The 25,696-nt window shown below is 39.3% G+C and overlaps 1 protein-coding gene across 1 annotated transcript; it reads left to right on the top strand.

Moving 5' to 3' along the window:
- Positions 1–34: 34 nt before the first annotated feature.
- POP1 (POP1 homolog, ribonuclease P/MRP subunit) lies at positions 35–24,636 on the top strand. Its single transcript, XM_030012521.1, has 16 exons — positions 35–75; positions 236–375; positions 3,006–3,188; positions 4,022–4,197; positions 6,636–6,884; positions 7,441–7,528; positions 8,409–8,584; positions 9,217–9,467; positions 9,599–9,692; positions 10,492–10,603; positions 11,577–11,696; positions 18,145–18,260; positions 19,638–19,829; positions 20,726–20,880; positions 21,703–22,044; positions 22,866–24,636. The coding sequence occupies exons 2-16, from the start codon at positions 255–257 to the stop codon at positions 23,527–23,529; spliced, it is 3,039 nt and encodes a 1,012-aa protein (XP_029868381.1). The 5' UTR covers positions 35–75; positions 236–254; the 3' UTR covers positions 23,530–24,636.
- Positions 24,637–25,696: the final 1,060 nt, after the last annotated feature.

The raw sequence follows: 25,696 nt of genomic DNA, 5'->3' as shown, positions 1-25,696 counted from the left end.
GTAGCGCTGCGGCGCGCGCATGCGCGATGCGAGAGTTCTGGTGGCCGCGTGTAGTGGGTGGAGGCCGCGCCGCGGGTGAGTACCGGGCCGCGGCCGATGCCCGCTCCGCCCGCGGCTGCACCGCTCGCCAGCCCCTCCGCGCCTCTCCCTCGCTACGGAGAGGCTCGGCAGCCCCCGCCGGCCGTCTTCAGGCCTGCTTGAGGGGCGGGTTGTTGTGACCCTCCTCTCCCCACAGCCCGCGGGCCCTGCCGGAGATGTCTGGGGCGAGGGAGAAGAAGCGGGCCAAGAAGATGAGGAACCAGCCGGCCAGCGTGACCCTTCCCGCAGAGCCGGGGCCCTTCCCTGGCGGCGGGAGCAGAGCCTGCCCGCCCTCAGGTACGGCTGGGGGAGCCCATAACCAGGGCCGGGGTGGGTGACCGCGGAGGGAGTGCCCACCCCCCCCGCCTCAGGGCTGGGTGTCCCCCACCCCCCCCGCCTCAGGGCTGGGTGTCCCCCTCTCCTCAGCCCCGGCGGCCGGCGAGGCGTGCCCGGTGTGGGAGTGCCCCAGGGCTTGGTCCCCTGCTGTTGACTCCTTTAGCTCTGGTTCTGCCATAAATCTCGTCAGTACGTGCTTCTCTGCATTATCCCTTTGGTTACATGACAAATCCCTCTCCGGGCGCTGCGATTTCTCGTCTTAAACTGAATTTGAATGTTACACCCCACCCAGTGACCTCCCTTCTCTTTCTGTCAGAGCTAGGAGCCGCAGGAGGAGCTGGTTTAGCCTGCTTTCCCTATGATAAATGCACTGTTTTTTCCGTTAGATCAGCATGCCCAACCTATTTGCCTTTGTGGTTCCTGTATCTATGGAATAGTATTGGCAGGAGGCAGCAAGGCGTTGCCTAAAATGGCAGTGTTGCTAGGTCATTGCTGGAGCATTTTGTGCACAGGTAACCTTTGCAGCTGAAGACTGAAGGATCCTGTCAACCTGTATGCCAGATGCTTTTTTTGTCTGCGTGTTTTGACCTGCGTCCTGTATGCTTCAATTGGACTTTGATTTCCACACCCACACCCCCCATTTCATGTTTTTATTTTGTTACCTATATTATTTCTGGAGAAAAAGCACACATAAGAGCAGGGCTTGTTACTGTGAGGCCTTCAGAAGTTGACAAATTGCATCTTTGTGGTTGAACAAAAAAACGCTTAAGTGTCACTGTCTGTGTAGGTGACTGAAGAGTTCCTAAGCAGACAGAATGACATAGCAAATTATGGTCAGCCCTGTCTGAAGATTTTGGAATATCATTACAGGAGCATTGCCAGATTAAACACATTTTTCTAACTTTATTTGTAGCAGGGAACTTCTAAGATTATGTGGTTATATACTTCTGTCGTGTTGATTAGCATGCATTTTCATCCCTATAACATTCTTCTGTAGTGTGAGTATCTCAGTTTTACAGGGCTATTTTGTAGAAACAGGAAAGACAACAATCTAAATAGTAGTTATAAAACTATGGATCTAGATAGTACCTGAAATAACTTATTTTTTCTTTAGGTATTAAGTCAGTCACTGTCTTTTGAAACACTCTTCCATCTTCTGATTAAAATATTTAGTTCTTCCATTCTTAGGCAAATGTGGTAGTGAAAGGGTGTGTTTGTGATATGAGTTAATTGCTGTCAGGTTACCCTCCCACGATTGACTTGGGCTGTAGGTCTACACAGATTTGCTGAATGAGGCAGCATCTACCCCTCTCTCCCAGCTATTTCCTTCTCACCTTCACCCACCTCACTGGACAGTGCTGCTCTCAGCCATGTGGAGAACCCAGATCAGGGAGTTATTCCACAGAAAAACTAAGTTCTGTTTCCACCTCAAATTATTCTTTCATCTGAATTACTGAAGTTCTGCGTGATGTGTGGTTGCATCGGGGCTGCAACAGCATTGCTGCTGAACATAAAACTTCAGCTTCATGCTTATTTGAAATGGAAAAAGGAGGTTCTTTGCCATTTTAAGTTCACATAAATTGATGATACTGGAGGTGAATCTGCTCCTGGCTGTTCCTCATGCCAATGGTAGCATTTTTGGGACAATGGGATAGGCTTGTTTAAGAAGCTGATCAACCTGAAAACTGATTATTTTAATCTCTTACCCCATTTCTCCTGACAGACAGGTTGATTTTCACTACAGAAGCACCCTGAGCTGTATGGCCCATGTTCCCTCAAGCACTCGTCTTGATGCAGGGGGTGGGGTGGTGGGAGTGGCTGTCTGAGCCATTTTTAGTCCAGTTGTCCGGCATGAGCTGCCTGAGAACCATATCTCAAGTTGTACTAGAAATCTAACCAAGACTTAACTGAATAGGTTAAATAGAAACTAATCTTTAAATACGGACTTCAAGGCCCTCTTAAACTTGAAGTACTGCTAGGTGCTTATCACTCTTGAAAGGTATTTCAGTACCTTAGGAAGCTTACTGTAGTCTTTAGTTATTTAATTTCAATGTTGATTTAAATGCCTGTACCAGAAAAGTAACTTACTGCCCCAACATATATGTATCATGCTTACCTTATCTATTGCTGTAACAGAAATACATGTAAGTGAGACAAGAATACATTTGCTTATGGGAAAAAAAATAAAGGGGCAAGAGGGAAAAATATTAACTCTGCCGGTTTGGTACTAAAACCCTGAATAGACAATAGTAAAAATCACTACTGATGTTGCATAGACCAATTTTAGTCAGGTCTTTCCTATTGGGTCTGATAGAGTATTGGAGGCAAAGTCTGGATTGGGTAGCATTTTCAGAATGTGCAAAAGTTACTTAATCTACTGAAGGCTTGCTGCTGGACAGTGCAAAAATTTTATTTCTTCCTATAAAAAAGAATTTAACTCTTCTGATTTCTGATGGCTTTTTCAGGTGCATATATTAAAAATAAAAGGAGGAATGTGCTATGCAATCTTATGAGGAAAGACTGTGTATAGTTATCACTTACTTAAACTGCTTTGCATTTCTGTTATCTCTTTTCATCTCTAAACCCTCCAGGAGATGTTCGTTCTGAGCAGCAGTATCATCAGCAGAAATTTTCGAATCAGTCATCTGGGCCTTCTTACAGGAAAGACCAATATTTTCCAAAAGGGCAAAATAGAGGAGAGAGAGGCCGAGGAAGAGGAGGATGGCAAGGAGGATGCCAGAGCGTTTCTGAGGAAATGCCGAAATACATAACAGGTTCGTATATAAGAAAAAGGTCATAATTTATGTGTCCAGGGTAACTTGCTGGTGATTGAATTTGCTGTCTTTGTTTTTGTGCAAGAGCAAAAATTAGAACTGATGCTATGTTCTTCTGTTTTTCCTAATTTTCTCCAAAATACAGAAGTAGTTGTGTGCTGGAATGAATGACCAATTTTATTCAATGAGTCCTTTCACACTTCTGAGTTAAAAAGTTGCACTTACTTGTAATGAGGGATATACATTTTGGGTTTTGTTTGCCAGCAAAATGTGTGCTAAGAGTCATCTGCTTTTAATGTAGCCAGTGAAACTGGTTTTGCCCATGATGTGAGTTAAAGACAACTTTTAATCTAACAGAACGTTTTTTTAGGAGAGCAGATTAGCTTTTCAAAATGTGGCAGTGCTCTGATAGTAGATACACTTCCATATGCATAAAACAAGACCAACTTATTTGATCATTTTAAAACAGTCTGTAATATGATTACTGCTTCCTTTTTCCGTGCTGAAGTTTTTTTCATCTCTCTGAATATCATCTGAAAAGATTGCTACTCTAATTTAATAAAGAAGTACTTAATGCAAATAGGACTTGTTGGTTATACCATGGCTTTCAGATTAATTTGTGTATAAGTATTTGCTTAACCATAGCTGTGAGCTTCAGAATGTCTAAAGAATTGAAATTTCTTCTGTAATAGTGTACAGTATTTATTTTTATCTCAGGGAGTCATTAGACGGATGTACTAGGAATACTCTGCTGGAATTCAGTAATTTACGTAGTGTCCCCTTCTTTGATGTTTGCCGCTTGTCATGCTCTGATGCAGTTCTTTTCATTCCAGTGTCTACCTTTGCTCAAGCTCGTGCTGCTGAGATCAATGCCATGTTGAAAGCAGTTGCGCAGAAGTCTTCAAACTCTCTAGTTTTCCAGACTCTACCTAGGCATATGCGAAGGCGAGCTATGAGTCACAATATTAAACGCCTACCCAGGCGGCTCCAAGAGGTTGCCAGGAAAGAGGTATAAGTGTGTTTTATAGTATTTGATAAATTACATAGTGGGCATAGCTATTGCACATTGTTCAGCTGTACATTTATTAATATTCAGACCTGAGCTTATCTGCAAAACTTCCCTGCGTACACAGGTTCTCAAACTTTGACTGACATTTGGATTCAAAAAGCAGGAACGCCTCAGTTTTAGATGGTAGCTCAAGTAGGTCTCACTAACCACTTGGCTTTGTGATTATTTGACATCTTGAGAAGTTATTAGAGTAGTGATGATGAAAGGGTCCACTGCAGGAGGGGTGGTTCAGGCAGTGCATTGGTACCAGGTGATCCAGGAGTCCTCAGTAACACCTGTCTGCCTTGCACCCCACCACAGCTGTGGGGTGTGACCCTGCCAGCCTCAAGCCAGCACAGCCCATTCATGACTGGCACAATGGTTCATGTGTTATAGCTCAAACGTGGGAGGTACGCTGGAGTTGTTGGCAGGCTGCGTGCAGCTTAAGACTTACTAATTGGCTATTCCTGGTTGCTCATGAAACTCTCTCATTTTGTGGCAGTTTGTCAATGCTTAGTCAGAACACTCCTGTGGAGTTACTTGCTCCTTACCCACCGTGGCATTCCTGTGTGTTTTTGGAAAAAAAAAAAAAATTAAAAAATTGATTCAGCAGGATATCTGTCTGATGTTTAGCATTGATCACTTTATCGTCTCTAGACAATTCTTAAAGTGATCAAGTGAGTTTGCTTGGTAAGTTTTCTATGTATTAAGGTTGACTGATTAACGTATTTCTTGCATTCTATTTTCCTTGCATTGTCTTTTTTAAGTTCTTTGAGACCTTACCCACTCCACCCTGAGTTCCTGAAGATAATTGTTCATAATTCAGAAATTGCTTTGGGTACTTCTCACGTGTTCCTTAGGGCATGTTTTATTGGATCTTCATAACCTGTATTTCTTCTTTTACTGCTCTGGTTGGCATTCTTTTTGCTTTGTTAGTTGTGACAAGAGATGCAATTTGGCCTGTTTTCTGAGAACTCAAGGAAGAAGGCATGGACTGTTTTGTGTAGTTAGTTATGTGCTCTATCCTTCTTAAATAATCTGGATTTCTTTAATGTTTATGCTTGGTTCTTCTGTGTCTTGCTTTTCTAACTCCTTTCACATGATAGCCTTTCTAACTTCTCTGTACATGCTCACACTTATTCTCCCATCCTTGTTCCCACTCCTTGTATGATTCTTGGATTTTTGAGATTATTTAATTGGCCCTGGTGCAGCTGTATTTCTTCTGCTATGTTTTCTCGGGGTTTTTTCGTGTAGTTTGTGTGTTTGTACTGGCTGTTTTGTCTCATATTTTGTTGCAGCTTGTCATATTTCCTGTGCTATTTACTTTTGTAAAGGTTCTGCCTATTACTTTTCAGTGTTTGAAGTCTGCTTCTTCAAAGTTAACTGTCCTGATTCTGCTACATTTTCTTCCTTTTTCTTAGATCCTTTATCATGATCATTTTCATCCAAAAATTTACTTGGACCATCTCTTACCTCTTCATGAGCTTAAAGACATACATTTTTCATCTACAATACCACATTCGTTTTTCTCTAATTGTCTTTCTGAACCAATCAGTCACATACCATTGGTCCAGTGGCTTATATTGCCTTCTCTGTGGTGGAATGATGGGTCTGATGGGAACATATTTTATTTTTTTGTGCATTTCTATTTTGATTTCATGGGTTGCTTCAGTGTCTTCTGTGCTCTTGGCAGTGATCTTCTAGCATTCTCGTTCCTTTGTTATTCTTATAACCAGTGGTCTATTGTCAACTGTTCCTTGGTGAGCTTACAAAGGACATCCTAAGAATTTTTTTGTGTGTCTTATAGTCCCTATTTCTTTCTACCGCTTCTCTTCACAAAAAGGCAGATCAAACATTGATTGAGAGAGTCAAGCCTTCCTCTCCAGCCATGCATTCACCTATAATAATTCAGGCCTTGACTGGGTATTTATCAGGAATTTGGTCAAGACATCACCACAGTTCTTTCTTGTTCACTTCTACACATTCTAGAATCCTTAGGGTCCTACCTGGCAGTCCGAGAGTCCATACTGCTTCTGTATGAGCTCAAATCTCCAGGTGTTCCTAATGTCCTGTTCTTTTGTTCTTGTGGATATATTGATGTTGGGCAAAAACTTCACACAGGAAGTAGCAGATCTTACTGTTCACTGGTAAGTTTCTGAATGTGTGGGGATTTTGGTTTATCTATGGGTTTCAGTCAAACCCTGATGCACTTGTGTGGATGGGGCTTGTGTATAAAGTTTCAAAGTGTTAGTTAGCCTCAAGAATTGTGGAGAACTAACATCAGAATAAAGTATAACTTAATGCTAGTGCTTTCTGTATCCTTATGTATGTCAGCTTTTTTCTTCTACAGAAGTTTGTCCTTTTGAGATTTACTTCAATATCCTCTCTCTTAAAAACAGGCAGAGAAAGCTGTACATCAAAAAAAAGAGCAGTCAAAGACTAAATGCCGCAAAGCTAGAAGGCGCCACATAAATTTGGTAGCAGAGTTTAATCGCAGGCAAAGAAAGAATATTTGGCTGGAGACACATATTTGGCATGCAAAGAGATTTCATATGGTAAAGAAGTGGGGATACTGTTTAGGAAATAGCCCTACGGAGAAGAGCTACAGGGCTTGTTACCGAGCCATGACAGAACACTGCCTTCTTCAGGTACCACGTTTACATCTGTTTTCTTTGTTATTTTGCCAGGGTGAAGTAATCAACTGTTCAGTTATAATGAATATTTCTGTCTCTTTGAAGGACTGTTCTGTCAGCTAAGTTAATAACTGCTAAGTATGAAATGAGTGATTTCGTAATTGTAATGAAGGTTGGTGAGTATCAGAGAGAACAAGATGAACCTTTAGAAGAGTCTTATAGTAACTATGACTGAAATACTACATCTTGAGTCTTCTCAAGAGCTAAGAGATTCAGTTAATCCCTGTATTATCTTCTTGAGCAGGATGCTATTGAAGACAGGCACTTTGTTCCATGTCCCTTTTGGTCTGTTGGTTTGAGAGGCAGGTTGGCCCTCAAATGAGAAATGCCTGACAGCTCTCCTATAACTAACAATTTTAAGCTAAAAAAGAAAACTTCTTTCTGTTTGACACAAATTTTAGTGAATGAAAAATTACTACTTCAGCGTAAATTGTGAAGTTCCGTCTGGTTCTTCCTTGCCAGGCTCAGTTTCAAGAGTTATTCTCACTTTACCACTATCCTGTTGTTTCAGGACTTATCATATTATTGTTGCCTGGAGTTGACCGGTAGAGAGAATGAGCTTCTGAAGCAACTTGCACGAATATGTAGCATTGACACAGGTAAAATTTATATAGTTCTGTCCTGGGGCTGGGATGGAGTTAATTTTCTTTCTAGTAGCTGGTATACTGTTATGTTTTGGATTTAGTATGAGAAGAATGTTGATAACACACTGATGTTTTCAGCTGTTGCTAAGTAATGTTTATACCAAGTCAAGTCTTTTTCAGCTTCTCATGGCCAGCCAACAAGAAGGCTGGAGGGGCACAAGAAGTTGGGAGGGGACACAGCCAGGACAGCTGACCCAAACTGGCTAGAGGGGTATTCCATACCATGTGATGTCATGCCCAGTATATAAACTGGGGGGGAGTTGGCTGGGGGGTTTGTGGATCGCTGCTTGGGGACTAACTGGGCATCAGTCGGCAAGTGGTGAGCAACTGCATTGTGCATCACTTGTTTTGTATGTTCTAATTCTTTTATTATTATAATCATCATCATCATTATTATTTTTTTCCTTTCTGTCCTATTAAACTGTCTTTATCTCAACCCACAAGTTTTACTTTTCTTTTTTTTCTGATTCTCTCCCCTATCCCACTGGGTGACAGGGCAATGAGCAAGCAGCTGTGTGGTGCTTAGTTGCTGACTAGTGTTAAACCATGACAAGTTCAAAAAAGATTCTGAATAGACTAAAGGATGACCCATCCTTTTCTTTTCTTAATATCCTACCAATCTCAGTAGTAGTAACTCAGTTGATACTGAGTTGTCATTTTGGTTGAAAAACATAATTAAAATGTCTCCTACTAGGACTAGATCTTATTTTCAGTTGCTTATTAATAAACTAATTGTGGTACAGCATTAGCAGCCCAGCAGCCAGACTGAATTTCAATTTTTTTGTTTTTTAAACAAGAGAGTATTTTGTTTTTCAATAAGTATCTTCTTCTTTAGGATTAACATTTGAAGAGGCTTGTTGTCTGTCTGGAAGATTTGAGGGTTCCCTGAATCTTTACCGAGCAGATCACTATCCTGAGGATATGCTTGGTCCTGTTACATTTCTTTGGAAACCCAGGGATGGGTCTGAAAACAGACAGTTGTGGATCTGGGTGCATCCAGCTCTCAAACAGGTATTTTTTTTCTATATAGTTGAACTCTGATTTCTTTATGCATTGTACATTTTTAATGCTGAAGATACCTTCTCAAAAGCGAAGCTCTGGATATAATACATGGCTTTAGGAATTAAAAGTTGGAAGACTGTTTCTGCTCTAACAATGTTTACGTTCTGCAGCTTATTTTTATAAAGCTTGCACAGAAGGTGCATGCCTCTGAGGGTTTTTTTTCTGGTGTTTGAGCTTGTTAAAAGTTTTCTAGTCTCACTTGCTTCAGGATACTTTTGCAATATGATGTTGCTTGATTCACATGCTTCCCACTGGCACCCCCAACAGGCTAAGTTTAGTCTCATCACAGATAAACATAATCTGATACTTAGCTCTGAACTTTAAAAAAAAAAAAAATAAAAAAAAGTAAAAATTTGTGCACTGGCAATTTTTCTTATGTTAATTTGAGTAAGAATAAATTCTTAGCAACATTCAGTATTACTTTCAGCTCTTGCTAGCAAGTCATGGACTTCAGCAGAATGAAGTTTATTCTCTTAAATCCATATAGACAAATAAAATAGTAGGTGTAATTCTTAAAACTGTACTTAAGTTTTGCAAGGCACTGCTTATCATCCTAATCCAAACTTTTTATTTTTCTTAAGGACATACTGAGAGAGTTAAAAGCAATTTTTCAGTGTTCAGAGCCTGAAGAAATCTATATTCCTGAGCCTGTTGCAACATCAATTCAAGAGGAAAAACGAATGGATGTTGTTCTGACCCTTGGCAAGAAAAGAAAGAAGGAGGATAAAGAAGGAGAAAAAGCTGTGCCAGTGAAAAAAATAATTGGTGATGGCACTAGAGATCCATTCCAGTCCTACTCTTGGATCTCGCAGACTACTGGCATTGTCATCAGGTTTGTTCATAGTAGAGTCAGAAACTGTGACCCTTAGCCACTTAACATAGCTGAATTCTGGCTTAACAGTAGTGGGGAAAAAAATTGTGTGTTGTACAATTGTACATTCACCTGAAATTTTCCTGTTTCAGTGATAAAACCATGGAGATTCTCAGATATCGGCTGATTGGCCCATTATCACACTCCGTCCTTACAGAGACCTTGAAAGCTGCTTCTCTCCAAACAGTAAGAAAATTGGCAATTTGGATATTATTGTAATTTTGATAAGGTTTCTAGAATGTGCAAGCTTGCTTTTGCTAGAAAGAATCATAAACTATCTAGCCTTACTTATTATAAAGGCTAACCTATGTATTTCTACTCTGTTAGCTTCTCTATATTGAGCCTCTTGACTAACACTGATCTTGGGAAGAACTCCAATCTGGATTTTGAGTGGGGGTAGGAAGAAAATAGAAGCAATGATGCTGTTGAGCAGGCTATGTAGTTTCTGCTGTAGTGGTGCATTCTGCTGAGAGGTTCAGAATAATTCATATTCTCTTCGACAAACCATAGATCATGTTTCTCGAGCAATGAGCTAGAGCACCTAGAGCTAAAGACATGTAAGGTATAGAAAACTTCTGTGTTTTCAATCAAACATGCAATTTCTCCAGGATTTAGTATTTTGTCCACCTCTTGGCGCATAGCATCACTGAGGTTTTAACGGGGGTTTTTTTGTCTCTTGCAGCAAACATGATGAGGTCATGAAATCTCTGGCTTTCTGTAAGAAATAATTAGCCACAGAATTAGGAAGCATTGTGGATTGCTTTGGTTATTTTTGGAACACAGGTTAAACTGAACAGCTTATTGGGTGTTACTGTAAAGTGGAGTATAGGAATAGACTGCATCAGGGAAAAATGATTTTGATTTGAAACTTGGAAGAGGAAGAAAGTGACTGTAGTGGTCAAGGCAAACTGAGAGTGAGTTCATACTGACAGAAAATACTGAATAACCACTTGAGTTTAATTAAGAGATGGTGGATGTTTTCCAGGAGATGGCGGATTCAGAGACAGAACTGAATAACTGGTGGGTAGAAAACTGCAAGGACTCTGAAAAAGTATCTCTTCATCAGCGTCAAAGTGCTATCTTTGAACTATTAGAAGGTATTTGGGCATGTGGGTACTATGGGAGGAAGGGGAAACTCTTAAACTCTAGCGGTCAAAACTAGCATGCTAATAAGTTGACTTCAGTTTGGAAAAGCTTATTTTTTGCTTGATCAAGAAAGTGATGCCATTGAGCATGTGCTTGGGTAATTATCGTGACATGTCAAAGCTATGAGAAATGTTACATTAAGTTTTTTTAAAGGGAATTTTAATCCTCTGTGTAGTCCAAACTCTTTAATAGATAAACTGAATCTTGTTTCTTATCTTCATGAACTTATATTTGAGGTTTTTGATGGTATCTACAGTCTGACATATACTCTCACTCTTTCCCCCCATACACACCAAATTAAGGCAATAAGTAGTACAATACCTCCACAGATAAAATGGTAGGCTCCTACCCAAGGTGAAAGTATTATACCTTGCTTTATATATTTTTGTTTCTAATGAACAGTTTTGTATTTGGCTGAGTTGTAAAGTATTGTAAAGTTAACACCATTTCCTCACTTTCTAGCACTGAAGCAGGTAAGGAACTGGCTTTGGTAGATCTCACACTATACTCGAGCTATCCAATGTGAGGCAGTTAAGCAGAGATGAGGTAAAACTTTTAAAAAAGACTTTTTAATTTCCTTTTTCTGGAAGACAAGTATAAAACAAAGGTTGTTTGTTTTTTAAGAGATGTGCCAAATGCAAAGGATGAATTGAGTCTGTAAGTTGTGAGAGTGACCTCACTTCTATGCTAAGCATAAATGTAATTGCAAACTAAGTCTTGCTGCTATTGTTGTCTTTTCTTTCTGGACATCTAACAAGCATTGGCAAGTTTTCAGAACATGTTAAATTGAGTACTCTGGATTGCTTCTCTGGCTTACAGGGGTGTCACATCCCTGCAGGCAAAAATGCACAAAATAGTAGTGCAGAAAAAGATCACAACTTAATTGGTGGTTTCATGGCAATGTTCATCTCTGTATTTTTAAAGGGATAAGTTCACCATCAGAAATGCCACCAGGTACAATACTGGGCCTCACTGTTGGAGATCCTCGAGTCAATTTGCCAAAAAAGAAGACAAAAGCCGTGCCAGACTTTGAAAAATACCAAGGTAAAATGCCTTGCTTATATTATGCATCTGGTGGAACTGCCAAAGGCAAGAGATTAAGTTTCTCTCTACGCTTTTGTTGTCATTTACTGTCAACTTCTACTGATTGGCTCTTGCTGTTTTCCTCTAGCATTTGATTTCAGAATGTTTCCTTCCCCTTTTCACAGCCCCTGGCAGAACAGAAACAGCTTGAAAGTTGCATAGGTTTGAGAATAGCAGTTGTGAGGGAGGGACATGCACCAAAGCTGGTCTTGTGCTCAGTGGAAGCCTCTGTCTGACCATACAGATGATCCAGGTTCGAATCCTGGCAAGGCCAACCAGGTGCTAAAAGCTACTTAGTAAGTTTCTGTTTGGTGTTTAGTCTTCCTGATGCTGTTTATCTTTCCAAGAAGTTATCTGCTGTTTCTGGTTGATAGTCCTACAATGATGAAAGTTGCGATTCCACTAAAAAAAAAAAATTACCATTGCAAGATTGGTATTTCAGATGGCCAAGATGCTGGTTATGTTAAAAAATGAAACATGCAAGCATGACTTCTGAAACTTTGGTTTCAATGCTGACTTACACGATATTTCAGTGCAAAATTCAAATTCAGTTGAATGTGAATGTCCTTGAAAAATGTGCAAGAGCATATACAGTATACAATGGCACTTCTGTATAGTGCTGTGTAGGCATTTCCAGTTAGGTTGACTGGATACATGCTGACTCACCTAATATGAGAAACATAATAGCCAGCTAGCAAGCAGTAGCAAATAGGACAAGTTGAAGGTTCCCGAGACTTGAAAATATTTCATTTCCTTGGTGTGTGTTTACAAGACACTAGAATAATCTAGTCTTACCTTTTACTTAAATCAGTTTGAACACGTATTTCAGTTACTGCCTTTTAGTTCTCTGCACAACTCTGTTATTTGGGTTTTCTTACCTCCTCCTATTCTACCCTCTGTATCTAGAACAGCCTTTCTCCTGTTAATTAGTTCTGCTCAGCTAACTTTGTCATCATTAATGTTCCTGTTGGAAATGCTGCAGCATACATGACCTCTACTTTGGTTCCTTCCTGCTGAGAAGTAAGGTGAGCTGTATAGCACTTGTTTACAGGTACTGGTTTGAGCTGGTAGAGGAGTTAGCAACTACAAGAAGTAATTTGGCTCCCTTCATTCTGCTTATCATGTCTGTGAAGATGTGTTCAAGAAGGAAAGATCAGCAGAAGGCATCTAGGCATTGCAAATGTCTCATAGTAGTTTCTCTCCCACTGCCAGAGCTGGTTGTCCCTCAGGAAGGAGGGCCAATGTAAAGAGGTAATGATGTAAGATAGGGAGTCAAGAGGAAGAAAATACCTATGCCTTTTTTCCTTTGGCTGGCTAGAAATGGCCATCTTCAAGATCTTTCTACTTGGCGTTATCCTTCACTTGCCAAGTCTTCTAAACCACAAACATTCAGAAAAGCTAGTTTTGCTTTCTGGTTCACTTCTGAGTGGTTTTTTTTTGTTTCATCATGAACTTAAAACTGTATCTGTCCTCTCTGACTTTTATTCAGGAGAGGGGGAAGGTCCTTGTTCAGCTAGCAAGGAAAGGTAAACTGCATGATACCTTCTAATTTAGGTTCTGCTAAAGGACTTGATGTTACACACTACTAAGTAAGTTGAGTAGGCAGAAGGATGAAAGATGACAGACAATACAGCTGTCTTCTAGTAGAAAATCAAAAGGACATCATGGTAAGGGAGTAGAAAAGGAGAGGGCAGCCCTCCTACAAGAAGCAGTTAAGGAGAGAATGGGAGGGACTAATGGTTCAGCGGGGAAAGTGGCTGCTGTTTTCCACATTTCCCCACCTGAGTGACTTCCTAATGCCATATGGGAAGAGTTACATGATCATTCACAATCTCCTGCATAGCTATTACGTGTGCAATGGGGGAATCCTGTGGCATCGTTCATCTCTCCTACCTGAGAAACTCAGAACTGAGGTCTAACTGCTGCTCTACTGTCTCCCTCATTGAGTATTCCTAGGTGTTAGTTGGAAAGAGAGGCTATTGTTACTCTCCAAAGACTGTTGTTCCTAACCTAATTTTGTAGCTGACTATGTGACAGCTACTACCTGTGCTATATCTCTGCCTTAATGGGCCTCCTTGTTCAAGTAGTTAAAAGCAGAGAAGTTAAATTTTTTTTAAATACTTCTAGAAAATTAATCCATGTTAGATTATTAAGCTTGGATGCTTTTATAATTTTCTAGTCAGGGGAAAGCATTCAAGTGCATTTAATTCTTGGTGGTTTTGAAAGAAAAAGTAAAATTGCATATGTATTAATAAGAGGAAGCCTAGACGTAATCAGTTATTGTGCAGAATGCATTTTATGTGTAATCTGTTCTCTCTATGCAAGCATTATGCTTTCTTGCCACTGTTTCAGGATCCATTGTAAGGTCTTCCTGAATTCTGTCAGCTTAGTTTGTAATCCCCTTGGAGTGTGGGGTCTTGTTGCATATTTCACTGCCTCTATATGCCAATTAGATTTATTCCTTTTTCCTATAAGCCTTCTTGATTACCTGGCAGGTTTGCAGGAGTTAAAAAATCAGTTAAATATATGAAGGAGAACCTACTGAAGGCCACTCAGTGCAAAAGAATCACCTCTAACTGAAAAAGTCTGTAAGCCACAAGTGGCTAGGAACTGGCAGAGTGAGGAAATGCCACACTACATACTGATTCTAGTGTTGTACTATTCCCCAGGACCCTGTTATTGGCCACACTTGGAGTCAGATTACTGAAATATCCAGCAAGAATTTCATCAAAAGCAACATATTCCCAAAGATTATTCTAGTTTGATTTAGCATTTTTGCCAGCATTTTTCCAATCAGTTCTGTCCCCTCATTCTACTGGTTCTTTTGTCAAGAGTGACCCAGGAATGGAACTATACTCCTCTTCAATTTTTTGAAGGGCAATTTGTTTAACCAAAACCGGAAGAAATTTAATCATGGCACATTAGTATACATCACTACAGCAATAGTATTACCAACATTTCCACAGTAACACCCACCCCAAAAAACCATAGACTTCTCTAAGTTCTGTAATTCCATTTGGGTGGTATTTGCCCCTTCTGTAAGAAGAAATCTTTTTATGGGCCTTAGAACTACATAAACTTTCTGAGCCTTGGTTTTGTTGTAACCTTACTGAGATGTGGTAATATAGTGAGCTGATCTTTACTTAAGAAATGTTAGTAGTCATTCATTTGCCTTAATGACATGTCATGTTGATTGAGCAATAAAAAGGAACCCTTGTTGTATTCCAAACTTTTTTTTCCCCTTTTTGCTTCCCGGATATTCAAATACTATTAGGAATAGTATTAGTAAGATTGAAATGACACTGCATATGTTAGCAGATTCTGTATGTGCTTTAGCTTCTCTTGTTCTTTAATGTTGTATAAAAGCTAACAGATTTTCTTAGGAAATCTACTAATTTAAAAAGTTGCATTGTTTGTCAAATGAGTGAATAGTTTAGGTAAGTTACAGCCATCATCTTAGCTTGTAGATTGTCATCCATGCAATCTGGGAAATGATACACATCTGTCCATCTTTTTTTTTTTTTTTTTTTTTTTTTTAAATGCTGTTCTAAGATATGCCTGTGTAGTTTTCCCCTTGTGAGTGACATGCTAACAAATCAAAGGTAATTTCAGTCTTGCCCAGTTACTCTCACTCCTGAATGCATATGCATGTGTGCAAGCTGTGTGTTATAGACACATGCTGATGGGATTTAATTAAAGAACTGTCCTCATTTCTTCAGGCTGGGGGATAGAAATTTTGTGAATAAATCACTTTTCACTGCCTTCTCAGCAGGTTTATGCCTTCTGGAAGTCAAGACTCCCAGTAAGCAGTCAGTGCTTACAAGGCTGCAAATTAGTGCTGTTCTTTTCTCCATTTTAAAGTACACTTCTGACATTTTGATACACTTTTACTGTCTTCTATGGGAGAATGTGAATTCCACTGCCTTAAAAACTGCTCAACATGGAGTATGGTGGAGCTTTTAAACAATCAGTGAATGAGATGCATAGAGGGAGAATGCAGACACAGAGCCTGAGTCCTTGCCTGTAAACGCACCTCTTGCAGAGGTTTAGGTATCTGGCATCAGTTGTCCTGGTACCATGCACCCCTGCATACGTATGGCTCTGAAACTGCTCCCTAGCAGTGCTTATATTTTTGCTTTTACTGCTATTTCCTCACAGAGGGAAGGAAAAATTTCAATTAGAACTCTTGCTCTTAGGCCTGTCTTCTAAGACTGTTAAGATAATCAGCTACACTAATCAGAACAATAGCTTGAAATGGAACAAAACCTTCCTCTATCTGCCTTTATTGTCTAAGCACCAACCACTGACACCAGCAGAAGAAGATAATGTGCTGATTGTCTCTGAGCTTTGTGTGCTTAGTAATACAACTCCCTATTTCCTGCTAGCTCTAACATCTTACTTCCACTATCATCAGCAACTTATTCATCAGTAGGGTTATTTCCCCAGCAATCTTAAAATGTGGACTGAAGAAAACAGGAGAGAGGTAAGAAATAAGAGAACTGATGTGAGGATTTGGGATTATGATTTGAATTATAGTATGCTTAGTAGAGAGATTAAATTCTCCAAGTTCAATGGGGATCAAGGAGAAAGAATGTACTAAGGTAGAGAAGGATATTTTAGGGTGGTGAGGATATTGGATGGACTGTGGTGATGGGAAGAGACTGACTTAAAAGGGCTTTCTGAAGTGGAAAAAACCATATTCATGCCATTGTAGAATATAGGAATTGTGAAGAACTCAAAGAGTATGGCAAGGATAGACTGCCTGAACTGTAGTAATAAAAAAAAGTGGTAAAAAAAAATTCAGTCAAAGTTACAGTGAATAATTTACAGTTGAAGAAACTAGAACATGTTTAAATAATTTAACATGAAGAGATTCTGGTGTTCACGAATGCTTTCTGTACAGAAGATGGAAAAGTCACTTTCCTTATCTTAGGTTTGCTTGTAATTATGTGCCCTTCCCCCTTGGTCATCTCTAAGAGTCAGGAAGGAATTCCTCACCACCCCTACACACGGTTTTGTGCCTTGCCTCTAAGAGTGTTGAGCTTTTTTTAGGTTCCTGCTCAGGTTCCTGTCCTTAATTTTTGGTCTGAGAAGGAATTCTTCTGGTTTAGTTGGCAGGGAATTGGCAAGGATTTCTTTTTCAGTTGTATCGTTATTAATTTGAAGGAATGTCACCATAATCTGATAATTTCTTTAGTATTTCTTCCTCTCATGTAAATGTAACTCATCAGCAAGAATGCATAGCAAGTATCAGCTTAATAACACCATCAAACTGTCAGGAATGCTGCTGTATTTAATATTTCTTTTGAAGGATTTTGCAACTCTTGGTAGTGTGGACATCTTAAAGATTATAGATTTTAAATAAATCATTATTGCAATTATGTTTGGCAGTACCTATTGTATTGTTAGTATCACTGAATAATCAATATCTTCTGTGCTCAAAGTCTTTGTCAACATTAACTGGAAAAATTAGCTGAATTTCTTTTGAAATACTAAGTAATTTAAAAAACAAAACAAACCCCAACACATTATGTTCCTTTAATATGTAAGCCCTTGTAGATGACAAAGTGAGCAGCAGTCCCTGTAAGTTTTAATCACAGAACTATTAATAGGTTAATTTTATTGGTAAGAATTATTTTACTTAAAATATGGGTCAGCATGCATTACATACTGTACACTGAAGGCTTTTAATCCATAGATCACTAAAGGTAGGTATACATTTTCTCTGCTTTGGTTAGATTGCAAAGCTGAAGAAGAGTTAGGTTATTTAATACTTCAACAATCAGTTTTAAAGATAGAAGTGTTATTTATCTTCAGTAATGCATACAACTGTTGGTCTGTGCATAAGGAAAGAATAGTCCCTTCCTTGAAGTGCAGAGCCTGAAAAGATCCAGAGTGGGAAGCTAGTGCTAAATAAGTAGTTGCATGCTAGTCATATCCATAAAAATATTTCTTATATGTACATTTCTTAAAGGTCAGCCTCGCTTCTCTTAGAAGTTTACTTAGGTGGACTTATTTCAGGCTTTGTAATGTTGCTCTTTCTGATTTTCACCAAACCTGTTGAGCTTCACACTCTGCCTGAAAGGTCAAATTGCAGAATATTAAAGGTGGCATGCTGAAGATGTAAATTACATTGACAAAGGTGATGTCATTTGTAATAAGAAATGCCTGTAAGAGAATGCCGGGTTAATCTTTCTAAAACTAACAGTTTACTTCATATTTTGTATTTGGAAAAACATGCAATAGTAAGATATTCCAGAAGCAATGATGTTTGTTAAGCTTCTAATAGTCTGTTTCCTTAGTTGTCTGCTCATTGTACTTATGATAGTGCAGTGGTTTTGGTAATTTGATACTTAAGTCACAAGATACTTAAGTTTCGATTTTGTTTGAAGGTTCTCTTCTTTTGTAGATAATGATAAAGTTAGGCAGCTGTACCTGGAGGGTGTACCTGTAGACTGTGCACACAGCTTTATCTGGGACCAGGATATCTGCAAGAACGTCACTGAAAATAAAATCTCAGAGCAGGTAACTAAGAAGGTGGATTGCCGTGGAGAAAATGGCTAATGGTCTATAAAGTCCATATAGCAAGACTCTTGAAACTTGTATAAATCCAAAAGCAGTAGTTTCCTAATGTCGTAGTATCTAGCTGCTGAGTTGAAGTGTTTATTTTGTAGCCTTTGTGTAACGTTCTTGCACAACTATTGTTCATGATTCAATTAAAAGGAAGCTTTACTGGATTGTCTACAGACTAAATAGTCGTAGGTTTATTTATCAGAAAGGTTTGCAGTTGGATTTTCCTACATCACCTTGACTCATGTGCAGCAGATAAAAGGGATGAAGTGGCACAGAGGGGTGCTGGCCATTCACTTCTCAGTCATAGCCAGGATGATTCTCCTGACAAGAGATTTGCGGAAGTTGGAAGGAAATAAATCCCTCTGGTTCTGAACTGCAGCCCACCGTGTTGTGGGCGTTCTGGGCAATAACCTGTGAATATCTAGAGAGCTTTAAATGTGCCATTACAGGTTTGAAATCTCCTGTCTTGACATTTCCATTGGCAATGGAAGAGCAAACCATAAAACGCATGGGTAAAAAGGTGATTTAGTCACAAGAGGTGATGAACTTTCGGCATTATTGTAATCAAAAAGAGAAAATATTTGTATGGCAGAAACATCTCTCTAATGAAAATACTCTCTTTATGAAAATTAGTTTTGTGCTCTTTCAAACTGACTGACATAGTGTAAAAAAAGCAGAGTACTTACAAAATATTACACTAGCACATAACAGTTATCAGCACAGTCTTTTTGTACATGACAGCGTTCTTCATGCTGTCATAAAATGTAATGTTTACCGTATAAAACAGCTGATGCAGAAGGGACACGTAAAGAGGCAGTCTGATGGTCTATTTTTTTATAAATGTATTCTTAATATGGTACAATGAAATATAACAACTGGTGATTGACAAAGCCTTGGTGCCAGCATGCTTTGTGTGAAAATGTTTCATGACCAAATGTTCTTCCCATCTCCCTGGATGTAGTTCAGATTTGCTCCATGTATTGACAGACTGTCTGAAAGCACCTGTTCAGTCTAGTCTGGTGCACAAATCTATAAATATCAAGTTGCAATACTTGTTTTTCCTCCTTCATCTGTGCTGTACATTTTTGCTCTGAGTTTCAGTACCTGCTCTCCATCAAGGTCATGGAAGTAAGAAGGGGAGAAAAAGGGTGCTTAGTGCTTTTTTCTAAAAATATTTTTCATGCCTCAATGAAGGTCAGTTCAAATATGTAGCATATTACTAGTATATTTTTCCTAGTTATAAACTCACCTCCTCTCTATATCTTGGACGGGTATCTGGAAGAGGGAAAAATGGTTACTAACTTATGGGAAATGTCTCCTCCTTCTCAGGATTTAAACCATATGAGAGCTCAATTACTGGTACCTGGATCACACCTTGATTTGGGTCCTTGTGAATCTAAGATTCCCATACTGTTGGTGCAGCAGCCAGGGAAAATGGCTGGAGAAGATCGACCAGGATGGGGGAGTGGCTGGGATATCTATCTCCCAAAGGGCTGGGGCATGGCTTTCTGGATTCCTTTTGTAAGTGACTTTCATTGCAAATTGCAAGTAAATATGAAAAATTATATAATTTGGTTCAAAATAATCAATTTCAGAGAGTATACTTCACATTGTGTAACCAATTCACAATTATAGGATCAAAATCCCACTTTAAATGAGGGTGTACGAACTGGTTGATGACAGAGACTTGGTCTTAAAATCTTAGAAATAAACAATAGCTTTCCATATCTTCTGTTGGGTATAACTGTGCCCACATGACAGTCTAAAGCAGGGAATCAGAGTGGGGAGTAAGGAGGGAAAGCTGATGCTTATAGCTCTTTGGTTTTGTGTTTTGACAGGCATATGCCTCTAAAGAGAAATCATTTCATGCCTGCTGCTAATCCATTTCCAGCTTGGCTATCTCCACCACTCTGTCAACAAATTGGTTGCCTCTGATTTGAGAGAAAGCTTGAAACACAAAGTTTGAATTAAGCTTGAATACTCCTGTGGTGCTGTTTGGAGCGTTCTGCTTTGAATGTTTAAATGGCAGTTTTAATGTCCACAGTTGCATTTATGCTTTTGAATGTGCAGGGGGATTAATTGTAGTGGTACCTATTGTATAGTTAAAATAAATTGGGCAGTGACTTTGTCGAAGTAATACAACATTGCTGGCAATGTACAAGGTCAGAACCTGTGAAATTCTCTTCAGTTTTTTTGATAGCTTTTCAGAATTAAATTTAAAGAGCATGACTAAGATTTTTGTTGAAATGAGCATCTAGAACTGTGAAAACCATACTTAAGTTTATTTTTTTGAAAGCTAAAGTGACAGACTTCCCATTTTCTAAGGCAGTAGTTTCTGGAGCATTAATATTTTCTTTCAGTTAGGAGCCTGCAATCAGTACAAACATTGCTTTTTTGGGTTTTGGTTTTTATAACAGATATATCGAGGTGTACGAGTCGGTGGCTTGCAAGAGGCTTTAAAACATTCTGAATATCAAAGAACACCTCACACTCCAAATGATTTCCCAGACTCCCAGGCAGGAATGCAGTTTGCCAAAGAACTGGAAGCCACTCTTCTTGAAAAATTCAAACGGTAATATTAACTTAAAAATTGATTGCAAGAATGAAAAAAATGAATACTGCTTAAAATATTCCCTTAATTATCTGTTGTGTTCATTTAGACTTGGACTTTATTGAGATCTTTCACTAGTGTTATAAAAAGAAAAGAATCCTAGATATATTTAACAGAAAAGCTCTGCTTAACAGGGCATATAAATCAACTAAAACCTTCTATTCCCAGAGATATGCTCAGTTATAAGGCTATAACAAGGCTGCATAACAATAAAATAAACAAAGCTGTTTCAAGCTCCCTTAGCAGCAAATGAGGGAGGAGGTGGGAGAAGGCAAAGGCAGAACATCAAAGTATGTACTAAGTGTTAAAGAATAAAATGAATGAAGAGGTATATTTCAGTGCTCACTTTTTAAATACCAGGTATTCTGAAGTTTGCCTTCATTTTCACTACAATAAACACAGAACTTGTAACCGTGAGTATGGAGTAACCGGAAGTGTCCTCTGCACCAACTGGTGTCCATTCCCCTTCCTGTTAGGAGGGGAAAGTAGGAGAAGTTTAGAGGAAAAGGTGATGTCAGTAACAGGAGATAGAAATATCCAGCATGGCTGAAAGGATATGGTGGTCAGAAATACAGCAGTGTTGTCTAGAAGTATAACTATAAAATTCTTGTTCAATGAGATTACAAAGGGAATGCACAGTTAACTTGCTGTTCTAAATACTTGGGTTTGAAAACAGAAAACATTATTAGACCAGCAGGACAAAGTAGACAGCCTTTTGAAGTGCTAGGGACTGAATAAGGGCCCAGGAAACAAATATTCTTACCTACTTGATTTATCATTTAGACGTCCGCCTGCAAAAAGGGCAAATTATGTCAAGCTGGGCACTCTATCCCCTTTTATCTGTCCTTGGGGGCAGCTGACAAAGAACTGGGAAGTAAGAATGAAAGCTTCAGGAGAATTTGTACCTTCTTCCCCACACCGTGAGCGCTGTGCAACTGAAGGGCATAGCTTTTGTTACCCCAAGGAAGAAGTGGTCAAAGAAGCTTCCCCCAAGACTGGTGAGGCAGAGGAGACCATGGAAATAACAAGCTCCGAAGGTGCCCTAAAGACGGAGGATGTTACAGGCACCCAAGACTTTGGTGAGAGAGATGAAACTATGACAACAAATGGCTTTATTGTTCTCAGGTATGTCAAAATGATATACATGTGTGAGGTGTTATTTCTTTATTGGGAATTACTGAATTGGGAAAGACCTCAGCCGTGATTATTTAGATGAGAAAATTATTTGATCCAAATACAGTGAGGAGATTAAATAGTTTTGTTGTGGATCAGAATTTGCTGTTGAGTGGAAGTCCTTCTGCTTTTCCCCAGCAAACTTGGTGACTGGATGAAGTAAATTTCTTGAATTATTTTAAATTTTAACACTCTTGAGTTTAGTGTGTTCTTGGAGTTGGCATATTCTGTCTGCTTCCAGGCAGATGGAGCTTTTAGAGGCTCATGTTTGTGATTTTAAAGCTGTTGCTATGTAAATGAGCTTGCATTCTCTTTTCTAATACATCACCACAGGTGGTTCTTGCACTACTTAGTAAAGGTCTATAAAGAAAATAGAGAATCCCCTGCATTCCAATGCAACGCATGAGGGCAGCAACAGTGTTTGGAAAGTGCCTGAATGCAGGTCTTTCATTTTTGTGTAGTTATCAGGGGAAGAAAATGTTGGCAGTTCTGGACTGCATTAATGTCACTGAAGGCTTTAGAGCATTTGTGATTTAACAAGTTTTGGGGGTTTTAACAAGTAATGTCTCCTTCTGAAGAAATAGCCTTGCACATGAATTCCACTCACCCACGTTCTTTTTGTGCTAAGAGTAATACAAATACCAGCTGGAAGGTTACAGAAAGTGCCAGGGCTTTTTTTTAATCATGCTTTTGCAAATATGCAGTGCGCTGGATTTCTGTTGTACTACTTGTTAACAACTATCCTTGATGTTTATTTTAAAAACTTTTAATAGGAGCGAGAAACTACTAATGCAGTTATCAGCCTGGTGCTATCCCACTGCTGGAAGAGACCGTCGAGTCCGCCTTATTTCTCGACTGGGACAGAAGGATATGACTGAAGACATCTTTTTGCCAATCTTGATGAGCTATCCAAGGGCTCTTGTATGGGTCAACTTGTCCCTCTTGAGAAAAGGGAACCCTGAATTACATGCCATGATTTGCATCCCAACAGAAGATGACTTGCTGCATCTAAGCAAAGACAAACTCTTCTGTGGTCCTCAAGAACCCAAACATCGTGATATATTCAAGCACAAGGTACAGAAGCTAAAAGAGGAGAAGAAGAAGAAGAAGAAAAAGGAAAACATGAAGGCTCTAGAAGGTGACCCTCCAAGCGTTCCAGATAAAGAAACAACTGAGGAGCATGAAGACCTCATTCTTGGTCTTTGGTCAGACGCTCTCCCAGATGTTACTTCCCACTGCTCCAGAACTCTCTTGGGATATGTTACTCGAGGGGATTTTTCATTGGCTGCGGGCTGTGGAGAAGCACTGGGTTTTGTTAGCTTGACGGGGTTACTTTATATGTTACACAAACAGCCAGCAGATAAAAAAGGGCTTGTTTTGTTAAGAACTCCAGCATCTTTACAGTACAGATTTGCAAGACTTAATATTGAGGTTTAAGTATCATTGCAATGCAGTAGAATGCCAAAACCAAAGAATGTCTGTTTTGTCTTCTGTGGCCTTTCTGATACGTCTGAAATTTGAGGTGATTCTGAGCCCCAACAACATCTTGAGGATTATGGAATAATTAAAAAGCTTTGTAGCATTATTCATGAAAATAACTAATGCATAAACAGACCTAGTATTACTTTTGATGTCTGCATTGCTAAGGATTTCTAACAGTAACGCATCCATTATCATGATCTTTATCTCTAAAGAAGCATATTGTTAATTTTTCACCTCAGAGCAGTGGATGCTATAACAATACACAGAAAATAATTATTTTCCTTTTAGAAATCTTTTGGTCAGATGACTTGTAACCTTCCAGTGCACTTTCACATGTAACTGCATGTGATCTGGACTGGTGTGTATAGCAAGTGGCTTTTCCTCATTTCTTGTGTCTGAAGACATGTGGCTGCAGTGGAACAGAGCTAAGTAGAGAAACCTAGCCTAGGAATCAGAAGAGTACTTACTGTGATGGAAAAGCTCTATGCTTAAATGAAATGCAAATAAAATATTGCCTGGCTATGTAATCTTGAATTACAGCAACTGGAGCTCTTAAAATTGGAAAGCGTATCACTCACTCTAGTTTGGGAGAGAATACTCTTATTTTTTGAAAGGTAATAGGGCTTTCAGATGCAAATTGCTGTTGGTGTGTCAGCATACATTTTCTGTTAATAATAGGGGATATTTTGGTTCCTTAAAACATGAGATTATTTTCGTATGGAATGTGCTAGGATTTAAGGTTTCTTCATGTTACAGTATGGTTTATGAATGTTGTTCAAACAGTCATAAAACTTGTAAAGTATGCTGGAGTGGTGAGGGGAGAAAGGTGTTTGATTTGACTGGGGTGGTGTGGGTTGGTTGGTTGGTTTTGGTGTTTTGTTGGTTTTTTTTTTTAATAATAGCCTTAAGCTTCTAGCCATTCTTGAGTTAAGCAGCTTGAAAATGAGTTTACCATAATACACTGTAGTTTAGTAGTAGCATGATACAAATATATGCCAGTTGGTAAAATTACCCTGAAATGATCATGTATAAATAAAAATGTAATCTATTCTTGATTCAGGAGTCTACTGACTAAGCTTGATTCTTTAAGAAATTAAATATGGATCAGTTAATGACTTTGTCTTTATAAGTATCAGTCTGCAAATTAATTCCATCATTCACGGTTTTGTTTGACGAAGTCTTAGGTGAATAGATTAATGTTGGCTGGAGTTGTTTGTTGGAGGAAGGATTTAGAGTACCTTACCCCCACAATTATTAAAATTTAGGGCCGTTGTTGGATTAAATATGGCACACGTGGGGACAGGGGAGAACATCTCTGATGGCAAGGGAAGTATCGGAAGTGGGGCAGGATTTTTTTTTTTTTTTTTTTTAAGTCTTCAGAAGACCAATTTAAAAATTGTGCGCTAGTTGGAGTTACAGTGGCATGTCGGACGGAAAGATGCAGCCTCCAGCGCAGCTTGGACTGCAGCTCCATGAGAAATCATGCCGAACGGCTCCAGCATCGCTCACCTTCGATGCACCTGATAAAGCAATCATCGCCCCAGAAATGTCCTGAGACGCGTCTGTGCGAAAGCCGGCAGATGGCCCCAGAGGAAAAAGCTTGGTGCTGCGCAGGGCTGGGATTCACACGCTCCTCGCTGTGTGACTGTGAGCGCTGCAGCCTGTAGGTATGTGTGAATAAGGAGCCCCTTAAATGTTACAGCCTGGCTGCTGTGATCAAGTTCTCTCGTGGTAATAATCCTGTATTTAATGAACCTTTTGAATTGTAAGCCTGATTGAAATATTTCTAGGATCAGAGTTTCCAGAGCTGTGCTTCATGGGAAGAAAGGAAGGGAGGTGATGTTTATATGGCTTTTTCCCCCCTCGCCTCCCTCATCTTCTTAGTAGATACATATTTTCTTGCTTCCCTAGACCTGGCTTGTATGTGAGAAAGAAAGAGGAGAAGCCCCCCACCCAAGCTATCATTTTTTCTTTTCTGCTTGCAGATCTTTTGTTCGCTGAATCTTTCCCAGGTTTTTATTTTTTTAAAAAACATCTGGAGTCTTTTTTCTTTTCCTCCTATTGGTAATTTCTGCCAGGTTTTCATTTTGACACTTCCTGTTACTTTTCTTTGATTTCCATT

The sequence above is a fragment of the Aquila chrysaetos genome, chromosome 4 (genome assembly GCF_900496995.4).
Source record: "Aquila chrysaetos chrysaetos chromosome 4, bAquChr1.4, whole genome shotgun sequence".
Lineage (NCBI taxonomy): Eukaryota > Metazoa > Chordata > Aves > Accipitriformes > Accipitridae > Aquila > Aquila chrysaetos.
This window is presented reverse-complemented; position numbering and strand designations above follow the sequence as displayed.